Source organism: Apus apus, chromosome 7, assembly GCF_020740795.1.
Source record: "Apus apus isolate bApuApu2 chromosome 7, bApuApu2.pri.cur, whole genome shotgun sequence".
In the NCBI taxonomy this organism is placed as follows: domain Eukaryota; kingdom Metazoa; phylum Chordata; class Aves; order Apodiformes; family Apodidae; genus Apus; species Apus apus.
Window position 1 is genome coordinate 28,988,150 of NC_067288.1, and position 18,575 is coordinate 29,006,724.

The 18,575-nt window shown below is 46.2% G+C and overlaps 2 protein-coding genes and 1 long non-coding RNA gene across 10 annotated transcripts in view; 2 read left to right on the plus strand and 1 right to left on the minus strand.

The window, feature by feature from the left end:
- PATJ (PATJ crumbs cell polarity complex component) overlaps positions 1–9,785 on the plus strand; it is a 150,482-nt gene extending 140,697 nt beyond the window's left edge. For 3 of the 5 annotated variants that reach the window (XM_051625062.1, XM_051625060.1, XM_051625061.1), the window contains 4 exons: positions 336–440; positions 3,458–3,561; positions 5,132–5,255; positions 7,036–9,785. In XM_051625062.1, coding sequence (XP_051481022.1) covers positions 336–440; positions 3,458–3,561; positions 5,132–5,255; positions 7,036–7,182 — 480 coding nt within the window. In that variant the 3' untranslated portion in view covers positions 7,183–9,785. The remainder of the gene's footprint in view (positions 1–335; positions 441–3,457; positions 3,562–5,131; positions 5,256–7,035) is intronic. The other 2 variants (XM_051625064.1, XM_051625063.1) reach the window with 1 other exon arrangement.
- A 1,252-nt stretch (positions 9,786–11,037) lies between these two features.
- Positions 11,038–17,007, plus strand: LOC127386854 (uncharacterized). Its single transcript, XR_007889996.1, has 3 exons — positions 11,038–11,559; positions 14,778–14,953; positions 16,944–17,007. It is a non-coding gene; the product is annotated as an uncharacterized LOC127386854 (long non-coding RNA).
- Positions 16,347–18,575, minus strand: part of KANK4 (KN motif and ankyrin repeat domains 4) — a 33,160-nt gene continuing 30,931 nt past the window's right edge. For all 4 annotated transcript variants that reach the window (XM_051624476.1, XM_051624473.1, XM_051624475.1 and 1 more), the window contains one exon: positions 16,347–17,916. In XM_051624476.1, the coding sequence (XP_051480436.1) occupies positions 17,830–17,916 (87 nt within the window). In that variant the 3' untranslated portion in view covers positions 16,347–17,829. The remainder of the gene's footprint in view (positions 17,917–18,575) is intronic.

The window sequence follows — 18,575 nt, forward strand, 5'->3', positions numbered from 1 at the left end:
GTCATGTGAGCTTGTCTGCACATGTGGATACAAATGAATCCTTTCTGGATGGGAGGACTGCAGTGGAAATTTCTCTTCCTCTCTCTGTTTGCAAATGGTAATAGTAAAATACAGCCCATCTTTGTGTCTCTGATCACATTGTTACTTTTAAAAAACCCATCTTGTACTTGCTCTGAGGAATGGTGAGTGATCAGTAGCAATGCAGAAGTCTCACAAAAGGGATCCTGCAAAAGAGAAGCATGACTGCGCGGTGCCAAGTTCATGAGGAATTTTAAGCATTCTTAATTTTAATTTTCCCTAATGCTAGTAATTTTCCATTACTGTTGTGCTTTTAGGTTGGAGATCGGATTGTCAGTATTAATGGGCAACCTTTGGATGGGCTGTCTCATGCAGATGCAGTTAATCTACTAAAGAATGCTTATGGGAGCATTATCCTGCAGGTATGGTGATAAATTGAACATGCAGCTGCACGAGGGTAGATAAATGGCATTCAGGGAAAAAAAAAAACAACAAAACAAACCCTAAGCATCACTGGCACAAGGCATCACAGAATGGCAGGGTGCTTGCTGATGGGAATTACACAGAATGAAAGCAGGAAATCATTTTCATTCAAAAATTCTTTATTGCCACTCATACAGACTATGAGCGTGATTATATAAAAGCATAACAAAGAGAACAAAATAACTTGTTGCTACACATGATAAATCAGCAATCTTCCAAGTTGTTGTTTTTTTCAAATTTGAAGTTAACTAGAAACAAGAAATTACGTGTGTGTTTATGTGTGCATGCATGGAACTAGACTGTGACCAAACGGCCCACAGTGTTAATTTCCTTCTTCTTGAAAGGGGGAGAAGAAAGAAACACTGACTGCATTTAGGAAAATGTTAGCATCATCTTTAAGGCAGTGCTGCCTAGAACTGATTATTCTGCAGGTAATGAATAATAACACTGGAGAGAGAAAACAGTGTTACCACTGCCACATTTCCATGCTAGCTAAAAGGAAGACACATTCTGCCACTTTGGTTCTAATTGCTGCTTGTCAGTATATTCATGTTTAGTTTATTTTCATGTTTACATAAAGAAATGGGAAAAACACTTGCCAGAGAGAATTCAAAACACTGCTCGTTTGCAGATTATTGTAACAATTGCAAAACAAGCTTAAGATGTTCCACGAAAATCTTCTCTGATTTTCTTTAGCATCCCAGCATATTGGACCAGAATGCATCTTGAGAGATTTTTGCAAGCTTCTTGTGTGCATTTCAACACTAATGTGACTATAAAAAATGGGGGAAGAAGAAAAAAGAAGTAATACACTTAGGTTTAGACTTGCTTATTCTTTGTTTTGTCTGACTATGAACTGCTGACCTGTAAGTGATGAGCCAGTTCCAGAGCAGATGGTGTATTTGTGTAGTTCCACTGAAGTCGAAGGAAATACACAGATATCCACCAGCTGAGGATTTTCTGTTAAATTATAGTTATCATATTGTTACTCACATTGAGTAATTTCACTTTTCATGTCAGTGATATTCCCTGAATAGAAAATGAAAGCTTGCTGCAGAACCTCAAATTGCTCATCTTGAAAGCTGTGATGCAGAGTATTCCACCTCCTCCTGTATTTAACAATATTCCTGACGGAGCCCGTGGTCAGTTGGGCACCTGCATCAACAAAGAGGTTCTTCTAGAAATGTCTTGGAGTTTAGCACTTGATGGTTTTCCTTCCACAGTTTTTCCTGTCTAGCTTAAAATGGGCTTGATATTTTTACTAGTGAGACAGGTTTATTCAGATAGAATAGAGCCTGTTTTCCTCTGTTAAAAATCTGTTGTGCAAAGGTAGGATGTTCTATCCTTAACATTGTTGTGTCCAAGTCCTGCCATAAGCCTGGCAATATGGTCACCTTACATGCCAACCACAGGTCTTACTCAATCACCAGATTGCTTTTTAAAATTATTATTATTAAAACAATTGAAATGGACTAATCCTATCACTGTGATAATCATGACTGATGTGTCATTAAGTAATTCTGTTTATTATCAGGTTAGACCACTTCATGGCAAACTGCTTTGAAAGGTCAGATAATTGCATTCAGTAGTGTGGAAAGGCTTATTATCAGTATGTCCTGGGAAGGATGGTAAAGGAGTTTGCAAATGCTGTTTGCAAATGGGAGATTAAGGTCTCAGGGGAACAATCATCCCTTTTGGCTGTTTTGATGCTTTGGTTTAATTTAATTTCTTTTCTGCAGGTGTAGTAATGAGATAAGGGGAAGCTTTTTTACAAGGTTGTTGAACTCTGATATGGTCTTACTGCCAGCTGAAGATTTTTGAATGTAGATTTATTTTGCCCTCATTTTATTTAGCAACAAAATATGACAAATATTGGCTGGCACTCTTTTCTCTGCTGCAATGGGAAGGAAAACTTAATGGTGTCTTTGCTGGCTGAGCCAGGTGCAGCTGTCTTGTCTGCTGGACCTCTTCATGAGATCCTCAGTCCTGGGATGCAAATTTTGCAGGAGAACTAATCTTCCTTCCTAGAAAATGCTGTTACTGTCCTTGGCTCCAAGTGATTAGAAAATGGGAAATACTGTTGTGGAAGAGTTGTGAGCATTCATTTAAAATTGGGGATTTACAGAATGGATTTTTTATTTTGAAAAAAGGTACATTACCAGTAGGCCCTGTTCACAGCAAGGAGTGGGAAAAGTACCTGTTCATTTTGATAAAATAAGGCCACAGATAGCTAGAGGAAATATTGAATACACTTACTGATTATTACTCACTGTCTCTTAGCCAGACCCCTGTGCTGCACAGTAAACATCAAGCAGAGAACATCCCTTTAGAAGGAGATGGAGTTAGGGGATAGCCAGAGCATGTAGTTGTTAGGAAACTGCTGCCCTTTCAGCTGTGAATATTTAAAATCCTAAACACTTCATAGTGGTTTCCTTGACTTTTTTCCAGAAAATAAAGCAAAAAATAGAAAATTAGCATGCAATGAAAGTAAAAAAAAAGCTGCACTTGATGTTTAATAAATCCCACTGGGCCTGGAATCTAGGAGCTTTTATCCTTACATGGGTAAAACCTGGTGAACAACAAAACCCCAACCCTCAGCGTGCAAATAACTGTTTTCTTATAGTTGTATTTGTAATTAACCTTTACAACATTGATATGGTTCCTTTAAAAAGCCTGAGCAAGTTTACTTGTTGTGGTTTGATGGTTGTGGAAAGGCAAGAGAAAGCTTCAGAGCAAACCTCCAGAAAAGTGGCTACTGTTAACTCTATTATTTCAAAGTATTGAATTAGTAGGATAGCAAAGAGAGTAGGACTTGTGTTTTAATTTTTCTTGGGGAAAAAAAATAAAAACCAACGATTGCTTTTCCTAATGCATTGGCTGGTTTCTGCATAATTAGCCAAGATGTCTTTGGTATTAAGTGAACACACATCGTAGCTCATGGTGTCTTTCTCTTTAGGTTGTGGCTGATACCAACATCAGTGCCATTGCTACCCAGCTGGAGAACATGTCTGCAGGATGCAACCTCAACTCTTCTTCTGAGCATCCTTCAGAAGATCCTGAGTAAGTCTGTGCTTAGCCTGTGTAACTGAGGTGGATCTCCATGCCCCAAGCAAGGGAAAAGCCTAGACTGGTGAAGGGGGTCCCTCCCATTGCTTTTTCCTCTAATTTTCCATTACCTGCTGTCAGAAATTGGTTAAGTAAATAAGAACAAAATGTGTTTTCAAGCACTTGTTCTAGATATTTAAAAAAAATTAATAATCTCTCCTTTCCTTTCTAATGTGTTATGATCTTTCTGCCCTGGTTTGTTGGCTTCCTTGGCTCACAGCAATTTGGAATTGTCCCTGGCAGACTAAGGCAAGAGGTGTTAAAAAGATATCAGAGAGAAATACTGCAACATGTGTCCCAGAACTTTGTCTTTTAAATCTTTTTAGCTTTACAGTTTGAAAATCTCTGACCACTGTTCTACTTACAGCTCTTCTGTGTGGTGATGGAAGTTAGAGATCTAGCCCTCCCATGGTCATGCATCCTTCTCCACCATGTGCTTTTCAGGGCAATGTATAGCATTCCAGTTATCGTTTGGAAATTCATTTGATCTTAATTTTTGTTCATTAGCTTCATTATGTTCTTCATTTTCATTCTAGGAGTCATTATATTTCTTTTAAGAAGCTGAGATGCAAGTTGCTGCCCTACCTCAGGGGGTTTTTAGTACGAAAGTTAAGCTATTCATGCCACATACTCTAGTCTTACAATGTGAGATGCTGTTTTTATTGCTGCTCTCAAAGGAGAATTGCTTGCCTCTCCAAAGGATTTGTATTCTCTTTTCATATAAAAATAGTGAGGAAATTTGCATGTGAAAATACGAAGCAGAATTCGGTAGGTGGGGGCAATAGTTTTGTCCTAGAGAAACGGCTTAATATTGGTCACCACAGGCTACACCTTTGTATAGGTGGAATATGCCAAACAGCTGTCTACAATAATTCTATAGAAATGGCTTTTTTCAAATTTGAGGTATATATATATGAGTGTTCTGAATTCCACCAAAAATCTTCCCTTGCTCAGTGTAGACAATAAAAGCCCCTGAGGAGAGGTCAGGGCTCATAAGTGTTGCTCCCAGGAGCTGTGAGGCATGGGGATGTGGATCAAATGTAGGTGGTTAGAAGCAGCCTGAAGAGTCTGCAGGAGAGCTGAGACTACAAACACAAGTGTTCCTGGCTGCACCCTGTCTATTAGAGTCATTCCTCTGAAGTAATAAAATAGAATTGCTCTGTAAGGGAATAGTGGCTCTTGCCACTTATGTGGGCTAAAGACGACAGCTTGGCTGCTGAGAAAGCAAACTTGCCTTTCCATACGTGCAGTGACTGCAGATGAGGGGAGTCTCACTCTGCCTCAGAGAGAAGTGCTCTTGTAGAGCTCTTATTAAAAACAAGTATTTTCAGGGTGAGGAGCTGAAGTAGATGAAGCAGCATTTGAACTCAGGGCTGTGCAGGAGTGCATTCCAGTGCGAGGGCAAGAGTCATGTTTTGGACTGTATGAAAGACTTAATAGATAAATCTCTCTGTAAGTGTTCCTTCTGCATAAAGTCCCCAGAGACAGACACTGCTATTCTAAGTGATATTTATTGTGTTTTCAGAGCACCTCAGCCTAAGATTATTACTTTGGAGAAAGGCTCTGATGGACTGGGATTTAGTATTGTAGGGGGGTATGGAAGTCCCCATGGAGACCTGCCCATTTATGTCAAGACTATATTTGCCAAGGTATCTCTTTTTGTTTTGTTTTTCTGTATTATCTTTTAAAATAAACCTAAGATTTGGCTTGGATAATACATTATGTAGTAGAAAGCAAAATGTACTAAGTACATTGATGTGAGTGAGTGGGCCCAGAGCTCACAGCTGGCTTCTCAGTTTATATTTCATATTACTGATGGCTGAAACAAGATACTTTATCATAGCAAAATTGCTCTGTGTACTCAGGAAACTTGTTTTAATACATTAAAATATTTATAAGGCAGTTTTATATCTGTAAATCTCAAAAAGCCTTCCAAGAGATCTGGAGGCACCACTTTCCCCACTGTACCAGAGAGGAGGCAGTTGCAGAGATGCTGTTATCTTGGTGGCTGAGCTTCAACTGTAAAACCAGCAGTAAGCTCCTGGGCTCAGCTGGTCACCTCGATGAGAAAACACACCAAAAGGTGACAACACTGTGCCTGTGGCTTGGTGACAAGCTGGCTTACACATTGCTCCTGGCTTTAGCTGTTCTCCCTTGCTTCCAGCTTCCCTCTCATGCCTCTCCGTGAGCATGTGTGGCTTCTTAGCCCACCTAACACCCCAGCCCTGAGTGTCAGGGGGAAATGTGAGGGTTCCAGCCAGGTACTGGCTCTGGCCACCAAGGCTGAGGAAGAAGCACAGTGCAGCACAGCCTCGAGTCAAACAGCCCTAGAATGGCCACTGGTGTGGAGGGAGAAGTGCCCCCTTTCCCACCTATCCCTGTGGTGACAGTGTGCTCAGCAGGGGCCACAAAGATGTGCCAGGCATGGCCGTGTGAAGAGAGTTCTGGAAACGGGGGGTTGGGGGAAGAAAATCAGGAATTGGAAAAAAAATAGGAAAACTTTACATAAAGTATCTTTGGAGTCAGCCACACACAGCTTTTTTTGTCCTGTGCCTACTTGCTGTCACTTGTGCTAGCACCTTTGGCAGGGGAGGTGATATAATTAAGAAAACTTCATCTGAAGGTAGAGTAGAAGTCGTGTGTCTCCTTCTACTTCTGTGGTTCCAGGGCTCAAACCACAGATACCTGGGGTTTTTTACAATTTTAAATTATAAACAGGTAGATACTGTGTCTTCAAACTACTGCTTAGATTTAAAGTTTCTAGGTATGAGCACAGCTGAGAAACCTGAAATAGAAGATAAAACCCACCGCAGTCACTGGAGGGGTCATAGAGGAGAAATGGGCACCCTGAGCAGGCCTCTGGGCAGGGCAGGGTTCAGGATTTAGGTGAAAGAGCTGCACTGAGGCCTCTGGAGGAGAACAGCCATTGCTAAAGCTCTGTGGGAGCTTCTCAGGCTCTTCAGTGGTGCCCAGCTCCATCAAGGGCTTGGGGCAGTGTCCAGGCTGTTCTGCTGCACGAGCTCTGTGACCCTCTCCCTCCCCACCTTTTAACCCCTTTCTCAGCATTAGGTGTGGGGTACCTTCAAATGCTGCTTTAACAAAGTCTCTCCATAATCCTAAAAGCCAGGAGCAGCCTTTACACTGCAGTTTTTTCAGGGATGAGCCAATTCTCCTTCCCAGCATGTACCACCTGCCCACGCTGCCCCAGACCGTGCAGGGTTGGGTGGGCGACAGGCAATGGTTGAAGTCAGGGACACCTCAGCGCTGGCATTTCCCCTGTTCCCCACCCACTTGTGGTGGGATTTCCAAGGCTGCATCCCTCCTCATTCCATCCATCAGCATTCTGAGAGACAGGAGGGCTCCTCCATGCTGCCAGCCACTAACTTTGCCTCCTGTTTTTCCCTTTCCTTCCCTCTCCCTCCTTTGCAGGGAGCGGCTGCAGATGACGGCAGACTGAAGCGCGGCGACCAGATTTTAGCAGTGAACGGGGAAGCTTTGGAAGGTGTTACTCATGAGCAAGCTGTGGCCATCCTGAAGCGCCAGAAAGGAACTGTAACATTAGCAGTGTTATCATGAATGTTGTTGCACTCGTGGAGATCAATACAATTCTTTTAGAACATCAGTAGAGCTGTTATTAACACTTCAGCCCCAAGCAGGGTGTAAAGCAAACCCTGGCAAAAATGAATCAGTCTTCACCACCTTGCCAGAAAGGGCAGTGTGCATCTCCAGCTTCATTTAGCCTCCCACATTTATCAGCCTTTCTCCCCACCCTCCCCTGCTTCTGGTGGCTTTTGAGGTTTCTCTGGACAAGTTTAATTAAGAAACTTCAAAGAACAGTATCTGTTTTATTTATACATCAGTTTATCCACAGTAGTCTGAACCCCAGTTAAAACTGCTGAACCTGGAATCAGTTCGCACACAAAAGAGAGTTTAGATCATCAACTAATCTCATCTGATGAGCAGAAATAAATGCTGAGTGACTTGTCATCTCACTCATGATTTACTTATGCTAATTGTCCTTTCAAGTATGCCAGAAAACATTAGCAATGTAATTAAATTACCACTGTTCCAAATGATGAAATATCAAATTCTCCTCTGGGAAATTATTTGTGCTCGGCACAGTAAGTCTGATAGTTAAATGTGAACTCCTCATGTTTATCTCTTTGGGTAGGTCTCTGCAAGTTAGTCAGAGGTAATTACTGTGATGTGTCAATTTGCAGCCTTTAGCATGAAAAACAAACGAGGGGAGAGGGAAATTTATTTTTTTTAGGCTTTTAAGATGTTTGAGCCTTTTCAGGTATCTAGGCAGCATGAACAACTGCAGCGTATCTCGTTCTGTTCTAATTGTGTTTTTAAAGAAGAACCACCACACTGATAGATGCCAGGCGCGTTGCGTACAAAGGCAGTTGTCGTGCCAAGTTGCAGCATAATTGTTCATCCTGAAACTTTAATGAAGACAAAAGTTTACTTCAGCAGTATGATCCTGTAATGCTAATAATGATGGTGAGCAGTCCCTCTGCACCTTGTCTTTAGGGACAGATGAAGTCAATCCAAACCAGGAAACCGTTTTACGTTTCCAGGAGTCTCCCCAGGATCAGATAGTGCAGGAAGAGGCTTTCACGGATCGCAGAGGATGCTTCTCCCTGGGGGCTGCTGGAATTCAGGTTTGGATAATACCAAAGAACACCACGTGGGGGTGAGATGAGCACTGCAGAAGACTGCTGAGGCAGTTTGAGGTGAGGTCCATGCCCATACCCCCAGGACAGAGCATATGGAAGGGGGTTCCTCAGCCCACTTGGATGGCTCAGTTGAAGCTATTTTCTGTTCAAGCTAAGCCAGGTGAGAGCATTTTGAAGCCCACGAGGAGCCTTCCCAAGGCCTGCCCTGCTCTGTTTGGTGAAGGTAGGATGCAGGAACATTCAGCAACTTTGTTAGGTGTTGCAGCCATTCCTGCAGTCATTATATAACCATAGCATTCGTGATTTAGCAATTAATTTGGCAGGGAGATTAGTGGCAGTGCAAGTCATTGTGGTTTGATCTCCCTGTCCAGAGGAACAGCAGGGTTTAGAGGAGGCAGCCCAGTCTGATTTGAACTGTTTGGTATAATTTATAATGACAGTGTGGCTGGGAGAAATGAAAGAGGTCAGAACTGACTGCTCATTTTACATTAAAAATCCCTGGAATTCAATGGAAAGAAGACTCACAATCTGTAGTGTAATACCTGAATAGTGCAGGATTTGTATTCACAGTGCTGTTGGTCAGAATGTTTTAGCTGTGGCAAGAATTCCCCTGTTTTATTTAAAGGAACAGGTACTGAAGGGAGATGAACTCCTCTGAAACAAGCAAGCTGTAATTAGCTCTCATGGAAACTATTTTCCTTATTGCATTGAAAAGTTTTCCTTAACTTTAGGTGATCACAAAGTGCATTTAGCCTGCCAGGACCTTTAGTTGGGTATTTGGTTCATAGTGCCTGGAAGAGACTGCAGGTTTTCCATGGATTCCCACTGTACTGTTTTGATTTGTCAAGTGAAGTGTTAGTGATTGTGGATGCAGAAACGCATCCGGATGAAGGAAATTGGAGAGTTTTTAACAAACTGCCTTTGGTTGCAAAGGTATGCAGAAGTTAAAGGTGGGGAGGTGAAATGTGAAGAAGTGCCCTCAGAAATCGCATAGGGAATTGATGAACAAAATGTAGTGATTCTTCTGTCTGATCATGTTTTTATAACTGCTGCATTCCTACTTTGAGATGTTGCCACATTTAATCTATGAAGTTTTACGTGGCTGTTTATTAGCCTATTATGCACATCCTGTTCATACACATAAAGATCAGAATTTATGGGCTGAGATATTTTGCACTTCTCATTGCTCAGAATGAGAGAGAACATTTTCTGCTTCTTGTAATTTGCACTTTGCGTGTCGAGTATATTACTGCCAAAAATTATATTGCAACTAATTGATAAACCAGTGACCGTGCAGGGAAGCGTGTGCTCTGTGTACAGGACCAAGTCAGAGATTTAAATCTGCATTACACTGGTCTGGGTTGAGGTGCTCTGGTTTTAGAGCTTTATTTCTGTGCAAGGGAAAAGGCAATTAGACTTCCTCATTGTATGTTTATGTATATCAGTAAAATGAGACATTTTATGACTTTCAAAGATTCTAAATAAAGCTCCATTGCATAAGTAGTTGTGCATTTATTAATGGTTTTATTGAAGTTGCTGTTAAAATTCATTGCATGAGATGTCTTTGTTATTCCACGTAGCGCTGGTGATCGCCCTTCTCAGGGAGCTGGAGCAGCAGTTGCTGTAGGAGTGATGGAAGGCTGAGGTGGCAGCCAGCTGAGGTGACAGCCAGCTGAGGCTCTCTGTCCAGGTAGCAGGATGCTAGTGAGAGAGCCACAGGGAACCATCCCATGCATATTCCTCCAGACACTACAGCCACCCTTTGAGGTGGAGCCTGGTAAGTTGTTTGTCTTAAGAGGAACGCCCAAAAAAACCAGCTTGGTTGAGAAACCAAGGACTTGGTGCACAGGCTGCAAAACCAGGGGATGAAGACGAAGGTGCTGAGTGATCATTACTGTGCCAGGAGGAGTCAAAGTCAACACGAATGATGTTTGCAGGAGAAGCATCTTTACCATAGGCATCTTGCAACCCTCCAGAGGTGCCACTTATCATTTCAACTGATACACTGGTGGGAGGGGTCCTCCTGCCCTGGCTTGAGGACTCAGCTGTCAGAGCCTTTTCTTTTAGAAGGGCCATGTGCTGTTTGCAGTCCCTCCATCAGCTTCCTCACCTGGAGAGACAGGGAATAAGCCACAGTTTGCAGTGACACTGTCAAGGACATCCGTGACCTCACCAGGAGCCGACTTGGGGCTGTTGTATTTCTTGGCTAACTCTGCAAAGAGAAGGGCAAGTCACGCTGATGTTGGACTTCTTCCAAAGGTTGGGATTGAGATACTGTAAGTTCTTGTGTCCTCCCCACTACATGAGCTTGCGAGGGAACAAAGTCTGTCCAGGCATGATCCCTGCTGAGATGGTCAATGCTCAGGCAGCAGCATGAGCCATGGACAGCAGGTCAGCCTGGAGGGATGAGGGACTCTCTCACATTTTACTGCTGCATGAGGAATCACGGTAATACCTCTGAATTCCCTACAATTAATCAAATGGTGATTACCACCCTGGAAGTATGACATATAATGCCTGTTGAGGTAATATGATTATGCCAAGATGAAGCAGTTAATGTACCTTCACCTGAAAGAACTGGAATGAATTAATTTAACATTACACATGTATAAAACATTAGTTTTTACAGTTGTGCTGAGCATTGATATATAATTCCATTATCAACTTTCTCCACAGTTTCACACCTCTGCATCCATAATTCAGCTGTATTTACATTCTGGTTAAACACTGTCATGGTTATTGTTTTTCCTTTTAGCAGCAATGGACATTTTGTTCTCTAACACACACAGTCCTGAGATAATGGAACCTTTAAGGAAGGCAGAAGAAATCGGGTCCATGTTCTGGAGCCTCCAAAACAGAAGAGGAAGGAGGATCACCTAGACTTTGCCTCCAGCCTTGGCCAGGTGGACTCTAAGGTCTTTGCTGCTTTAGCAAGTGAGGTTGAAGCAGAGTTTATTCCCAATTCCTGCACAAAAAGGGAAATCCACAGTGGCAGCATATAAGCCCTCTTCATTCCTGATGGGTGTAGGTGCTGTGCTCTGTAACTGCTCAGTTAAAATTAAAAATCACATCCTAATCAAAGGAGCTGTGCCAATTAAAGCCCCGTTGAGGTGGGGTTGTTCTGCTGCACCTCAGGCCGGGATGCCTAGGACAGACCCTCTGAGCTCAGCTTTTTCCTTCCATCACTCCCAAGGAATCAGGTTTTCTCTCCAGAAATGACACGATGCTGCAGTCACTTTTACAAACTCACCAGGGAGCTGCCACAGAGGAGGAGGTAAGCCAAAAAAAAGGAGGTCCTCAAAGTTCTTGTTTTTTCTGAAGAAAATGGGCTTTTTTTGGGAGTGTTGCTTGTTTGCATTTTGAAGGGGAATGGTGTCTTCTGTCTCACAAAGCCGTTTGTTGGCGCTTTTTTTGTCTATTCTGTTTTTTTTAGCACTTTGGTGTGCAGGTATGAGGGGATATCTGTTGAAAATGAAGTGTAGATGATTAGTTTCTCCTGGCAGTCCAGGAGCTCGTTTGGTACAAGTTCTGGTTTATTTGTGTGCAGCAGAAAAGCAGGTGCAGATAATTTCCCCTCAAGAGCTGTGTGCTGCCCTTCCCTCCTGCCCCCTCTCTGCCAGGGGGGCTTGTTTACAGACTTAGTTCCTTTCGAGGAAAAAGGACACTCTGGAGGCTTGTGGATTTGTGCCTGGGGAACTTGAGGTGGTGAAAAGCGTGTGTGGGATTGTGCCTGTCAGAGATAGGTTTGTTTCTTGGTTTTCCTGTAGAGAAGCAGGAATTGGAGCACAATTCCTGGTGCTGATTAAACCTGTTGACTTGCTGAGTCGGGGGAAGCAGCAAAAACTGGACAAATTACTATTATGTTGGCAAACATTTTATTATATTGTGTTTTCTTACATCGGGGCAGGGGGTAGCAAAGGGGGAGGGTGTCTGTCCATGTCTGTATTAGCCTGTGCAGGGGGAGGCTGAGCTTTGCTTTCCTGGTGTTGTTTAACCCCCTCTGTGCCAGACATAACCCGTGCTGGGGTACCTGGGCCTGCATCTTTGGGTGACACCTGGGTCTCAGTGCCATGGTGGCAGCTGGTCCTCATGTCCTCCATGGCCAGAGCCCATGGTTTTGCCAGGGTTTTGAAATCAGCTTTTCTCATGCAGACCATAAACCTTGGCTGCATTTATCATATTTATCTCATCTTCCTCAAACTGGAACCAAAAACCCTTGCAGGACAATATCTGCCTTTCAAAACTAATATTCCCTGTGGGCAGTTTCAGATATTAAGAAATCACTTAGTGCTTTTGTTGCCCCCCTTTCCATCTCACCCAGCAGGACACGGGGATGGTAGCATGTTCCCAAGCCCCTTGTGCACAGCTGCCATGGGCTGATGGATCTCTCCAGTGCTGGACCAGGGCCAGGACTCGGTGGATCCTCACCGAAAGGCTACAGGCCCCAGCCGAGGTCGCTGCACCAGCTCCCAGTGTTGCATTCCTGCAGCTTTTTCTGCTGAAACGTCACTAGATGGAGCAATTGACAAAATATTGCATTTCGGCTGCCTTCAGCCTGGTGGCTCTGCCAGAGGGGCTCCGAAGATGCTCCATCCCCTCAGCCTCAACAGGGAAAGCCAAACTCCCAACCGCTGTGCTGGCTTTTCCCGGGCAAATGGGTGGGTGCTGAGCGAAGGATGAGACACTTGGGCACCACGAGAGATTTCTAGGAAATTAAATCTCACAACCCGTCTCATCCCTGCTGGTAACTGCTGGTAACTACTGGTAACTGCTGGTAACTGCCCTCCACCCCTGGCAAAAGTGGGGCCCAGTGGCCCCTCCACACTGAGCTGTGAGGACAAGATGGGGGCCAGGGGCCAGCTTGGCCCTGCAGACCCCCAAAGTGGTGCTGCTGCTGATGTGCCCCACGTGCTGCCCCTGCAGCAGCTCGTTTCCTGCAGCAAATAAATCTGCCTTTGCTGCCGAGACGTTTGTTTCTTCTAAGAATATTAAATTTTGCTGACAGTCACTGAGCTGACACCATCCAAGTTGCTGATGGGGCAGTTTCTGGGTGATAAACTAAGAAGTGTTGATTTTCTCTGCCACCCACATGGGCAAGACTGGGAACGAGAGTGCAGAATTTATTGTGTTTTGTGCCCTGAGCTGTGGCTTGGACCTGAGCAAGCTGCTGGGCGTTGGTTTTGCTTCTCCCCCAGTGTTCAGGCTCAAGAGGCAGGTCCCAGCACCCAGCCCCTCACCCCACATGGGGAGGCAGCTGTTGCAGATGTCTGAGGAGCTGAGCCAAGGCCTGGGAATGTCCTGGTAATTTAATTAAGGGTGGAGGTGGTGTTCACCAGTTGCACAGGGCTCTGTCTGCACCTCGGGCTCAAGATGGTCTGCTGTCTCCTTGCACTTTGAACACAGCCATGGCCCCATTTTGGAGGCTGATGACTGTTCCTTGCCATGTTCCCCACATTCCCTGTGCCCACCCCGGGCTCCTGGCCCCTGATCCTGGCCCCCTGGAGGGATCAGGGCCCTCCCCTGCACCACAGGCTGAGGATACCTGATATTTATAGTGCAGGAAATGAGTTAACATTTAACAAAAGCTAAATTAAACATTTAGAGAAGCCTGGACAACGTTAGTAAATGACTGCAGTTATTTCACCCCCCTTTGTGCACTGTGTGGTCTCGGGCAGATGCCGAGGAACCATCTCCCAGCTGAGGAGCCCGCTTTGCCGATCCTGCGGACACCCCTCCACCAGCCCCGGGGTGTTGTGTTTGCAGCACCCACAGCAGGCACGGAGCACAGGGCGGCCCTTTGTCCGGGCCTGCCGAGCACAGGGACCGCGTTTCACCGCGGAGCCGCCGCTTTCATTCCTTGCATTTCTTGTGGCTGATGTCAGGACACGGCGGGGGCGGCCGCAGGGGCCCTCCTGCTCTGGGGGGTGTGTGTGTGTGTGTGTGTCCCCTTCCCCAGATTTCTGTGTGTTGCCTTCCAACCCTGGTGTCCCCAGGGAGGCAGCGTTCTTGTGCCTTGGCAGCTCCCAAGGGGTGGGAGGAACAATCAGGATCATCATCTGGTTTTCAGCAGGGAAGGAGGAGGCCACGGAGGGGTTGTTGTGTGAGGTGCGGGTGTTGCGGGCATGGACAACCAACCATGCTCAGAGGGTGGCTGGTTGGGGCCAGGGGATCTCCATGTGGCTCTGGCCAGGGCACAGTTGGGGACAGAAGAAGGCCCAGGGGCCTGGGGGCTCTGGTTCCTCAGGGATCTGCCCCAGCGCAGAACCCCAAAACGCCGTGTTTGTGGGGTTGCTTAGAAGTCAGTGTTTGCTGTGGAGCTGGGGCCTGCAGGCCAGGGGTGAGGTCTCCAGGTGTGGGGCCTAGAGTCAGAGAATAGTTTGGGTTGGAAGGGACCTTTAAAGGTCATTTAGCCCAACCCCCTGCCATGGGCAGGGACATCTTCAACGTGACCAGGTTGTTCAGCACCCTGAATGTTTCTTTGAATGTTTCCAGGCATCCAGGGTCCCCTTCTGCCCAGGATGGACCATGGATGGTGTTGGTGGTTGTTCCTCTGGCATCTCCCCTGTGGTACCTCCATCCTCCCTCTTCTGCCGCCGACACGCTTGGTGCCCAGCATCGTGCTCAGGAGATCGTGCATCCCCAGGGATTCCCAACAGGCTCATGTGCAGGTGGGTCAGGGAACAACGTCTGGGTGGCAGAGGGCTGTCTCTGAAGGGTATCAGTAAATTAGAGGGGAAAAAAAAACAAGACTCACTAGAAGTCATGGCATTTTCAGTCCCAGTACAGATGCTGAGAGTGAGGTGGTTCCCCAGGACCATGGAGGTGCTTTGGATCAACTGTTCACATCCCTTGCTCCCATCCTTGCAGCAAAAGAAAGGGACAGACTAGAAATGGCCATAAGGAGAGTGGAAAAACCATGTTCAGCTGAATTTCTCGTCATTCTTTCCCTTCATAGCTAATGAGCTCCTGGCTGATGAGCCTGTAAAGATCATTAGATTAATTTCTTTCCTTGCTGTGACTTAATTGTCTCCATTTGTAGTGTGCAGCGCTTGCACTGGGGATGTATTTCTGCCTGCCTATATTTAGTTTGATCTCCACCATGATATCAAAATACATAAATTAAGGCTGCCTCTCAAGTTCTTTGTGCACCAAGATCCCACAAACGATTTCCATCCATTTTGTGCAATCCAGGACTTCAGCAGCAGGATGCTGGGCATGGGAGATGCCAAGGGCAGCATCAAACCATCCATGGTCCCTTGGGGTCCACATGAGAGGAGGAGGAGGAGCTGCTCTGGGGGTCACCTTGTGGGACCTGCTCCTCCCTGGGGAGATTATTTGAGGAGGAAAGAGGAAATAAGAGGCAAAGGAATGGGAAGAAACATTCTGGGGATGTAGTTAACCAGCCTGGGATGGAAACACAAGGAAAAGGGGCATGTGGAGGGAGGTAGAGGGAAAGCAGCAAAGTTTGTGCTACCTCACTGCTGAGCTGTGGCACGTCCCCAAAACAATGAGCCCTGTCCCCAAATTCCATTAGGTGATCTTGATATCCTACAAGCAGGAGGAGGCAGGCACTTCCCAAAGCCACCCTGATCCTGAGCAGAAAATCTCCTGCATTTATTATGGTGAAGCCAGAAAGTTCACCTCCCTCTAGGAACCAGCCAGTCAGTGAAATTCCTTTCCACAAGTGTAACTCCAGAGCTGCTGGGGAAAAAAAACATGGTGAAAATGGCAATGAAACAGTATTTTATGGGACCTGGAGGTGATGCAATGGGCGCTCATGCTGGCTCCAGGTGCAAAGCACCCAGCAGCACAAATCAGGGCAATTTCTGCCCAAAAAAACCCCACCCTGCCATGTCTGTGCAGTGATCCAGGGCCCCGGGACCACCTGGGCAGGTCACTGATCTGAAGAAACACCTCAGTAGCGACTGATGTACTGATGTGCAGGTCTGTGCAGTCACCACGGGCTGTTCTTCCCCACCCTGCTGCTTTTAGGGGCAGGTCTGTCTGAGCATCCCTGCCCCAGGGAAGCCCCATGGCCACGGGGACAGGAGCCAACACAGGTAACGGTTTAACTCGAGTTTATTTATACATAAAGAGGTAACTGCATTCTGAGTTAAAAAAAAGGCAGATAAACGATTGAGATGGTGAACGTGTCTGACTGAAACCATGAAGGAACAAAACTAGAGCAGATGGCAGAACTTAGTTGAAAACAGGGCTGGGGCTGTCCTGCCCTCCCTGCCAGGCAGACAGTGTTCCCAGCATGAGGAGAGGGGCTCTGGGCAAGGGCTCTACAGTTCAAGGGAAGGGGAAAAGGCAGCTCAGGAGAGACCTCATCATCACATGAACTGACTTGAAAGCAACCAAAGTAGTGCAGTGCTTAAAAGCAATGGGCTAACTAGGGAGATGGTTTTTAGTGATGGCAGGTAGAGCTGGGTTTGTGAGGTTGTACCAGCAGCTCAACTGGTGGGCATCCAGGCCCACCAAAGCCTATGGAGAGCATCAGGGTCTGATGCAGCACAGCCTCATGAAATGGTGTTTTCCACTACAGAGGAACTTAGTGTAAAGATGTTTGGAAAAGTGGGCCCTGTGCCCTCCCTCTTTGCCAGCAGCAGAGGGATTTAATTAATAAAAACAAACCTGCTCTATGTATGATTCCAGGTGACGGAGGCCCTGGCACCCGCTGAATCCAGCAGTTAAACCACAGCACAGCTTTATGTGGGAGCAGGTTGAGCATCTGAAAGTGCAGCATGAGGGAAAGCAGAGAGCAGGTGCTTGTTTCTGTCAGCACAGTTGTTCCACAAAACTCTTGGACTACATGAACACATCCTGGGATGGGAACCTGTTGTGATCTTGGGATAACCAGCTCCGCTCGGCTGCCCGAGCACTGTGTGTGTGGCTGGGCAGCCCCACGGGCTCTGCCTCCCCATGAGCTCCAACTTGATGAGGAAAAGTAAGAGCCACATGGTAAGTCCAAATAGAGGCAAAACTTGTCTGTGTGTTTGGGCCTGGTCTACTCAAACATTTTCCTACAGCATTAACTTTTAATTCTTAACTCAGACCCACAGAAGCAAACATAAATAGGATTTTACACTTTACATAAATCCGTCCAGCTTGTGTTTGTTGTTACATGTACTGAATAATCACTGCTGCTATGTATAGAAGAGCTAATAATAAATATAAGGACACAAACTTACAAGTTAAATGAGATACAGTTAAGTAGTTGATTAAAACCATCATCTAAGGTTACAGAAGACTAAGTATTGCTTCTCTAATGTGCTTTTTTCCTTGGTTTGAGTCGCTCACCTGCCAGATTTGTGCTGGGAGGAGTGCAGAGGAGAGCTCGGTGTGTGGCAGTGATGTGCATCCATGGGGGAAGCAGGAGCAGGGAGGGAAGGTGGACACAGGGAATGGAGGCAGATCAGTGGCAGGGTTCCTTGCCCCACACCCTATGGAAAGCCAGGATATTGGCCGCAGCTGCAGCAGGACCGTAGCAAGCAGAAGCTGTTTGTTCCCCACTCCCCATCCGGTGCCTTCTCCCCGCTGGTCAGGAGAGGGGCGGGCTCTGCTCGGTGTGCGCTCGCAGGAGCGCCGCGATGTCCCCGCGGGCCAAGGACAGGGCCGAGTTCCCGCCCTGCGGAGTGGGAGGAGGTGAAGACGTTACCACCGAATCCCTGCCCCCAGCTCCACCCTCGGCCACCTCCACTTCCTAGCCCCATTACTACCACAAGAGGCTGTTCCCAACCCCCTGACAAGTTTTTCCTCAGCTCTCCAGGGAGTGGTTGGCCAGGACAGCTTCACACCCAACTGTTCACCCCCAAAAACTTCCTTCCCTGCAGTTCTACTCTCGTTTAAAATGAGTGGCCATCCTGCAAGCCTCCCCACGGGCCTAACCTCAGCTGCCCAAAAGGCATCCTTGGCTGTGCCGTCTGGTCCTGGTGCCACCCCACACATCTTAGATAAAATTGCAGCTTCATTAGAAAATAGTTGCATAACCATTAACGCAGCCATGTGGCCCATCACCACAAGCCCATGGAGGGAGTTTCCACCAGACTGTCCTGTACATCTCCCCAGTCCATTCTCCAGGGAGAGTTACTTGCTGCTAATTTCTTGGAGCTGAAGCTCTGCTGAATCCACGTCTAGGATTTAATCTTTTTTTTCAGATTTACACCAGGTTGGGCTTTTCCCAGGGCTACAGCTGGGATGCAGGACGCTGCCACGGCCAGCCTGTCTACTGCACAACATGCACCAAAACCAGGGAACTCTCCAAAAAGTGGTCAAGATTAGAAAGTG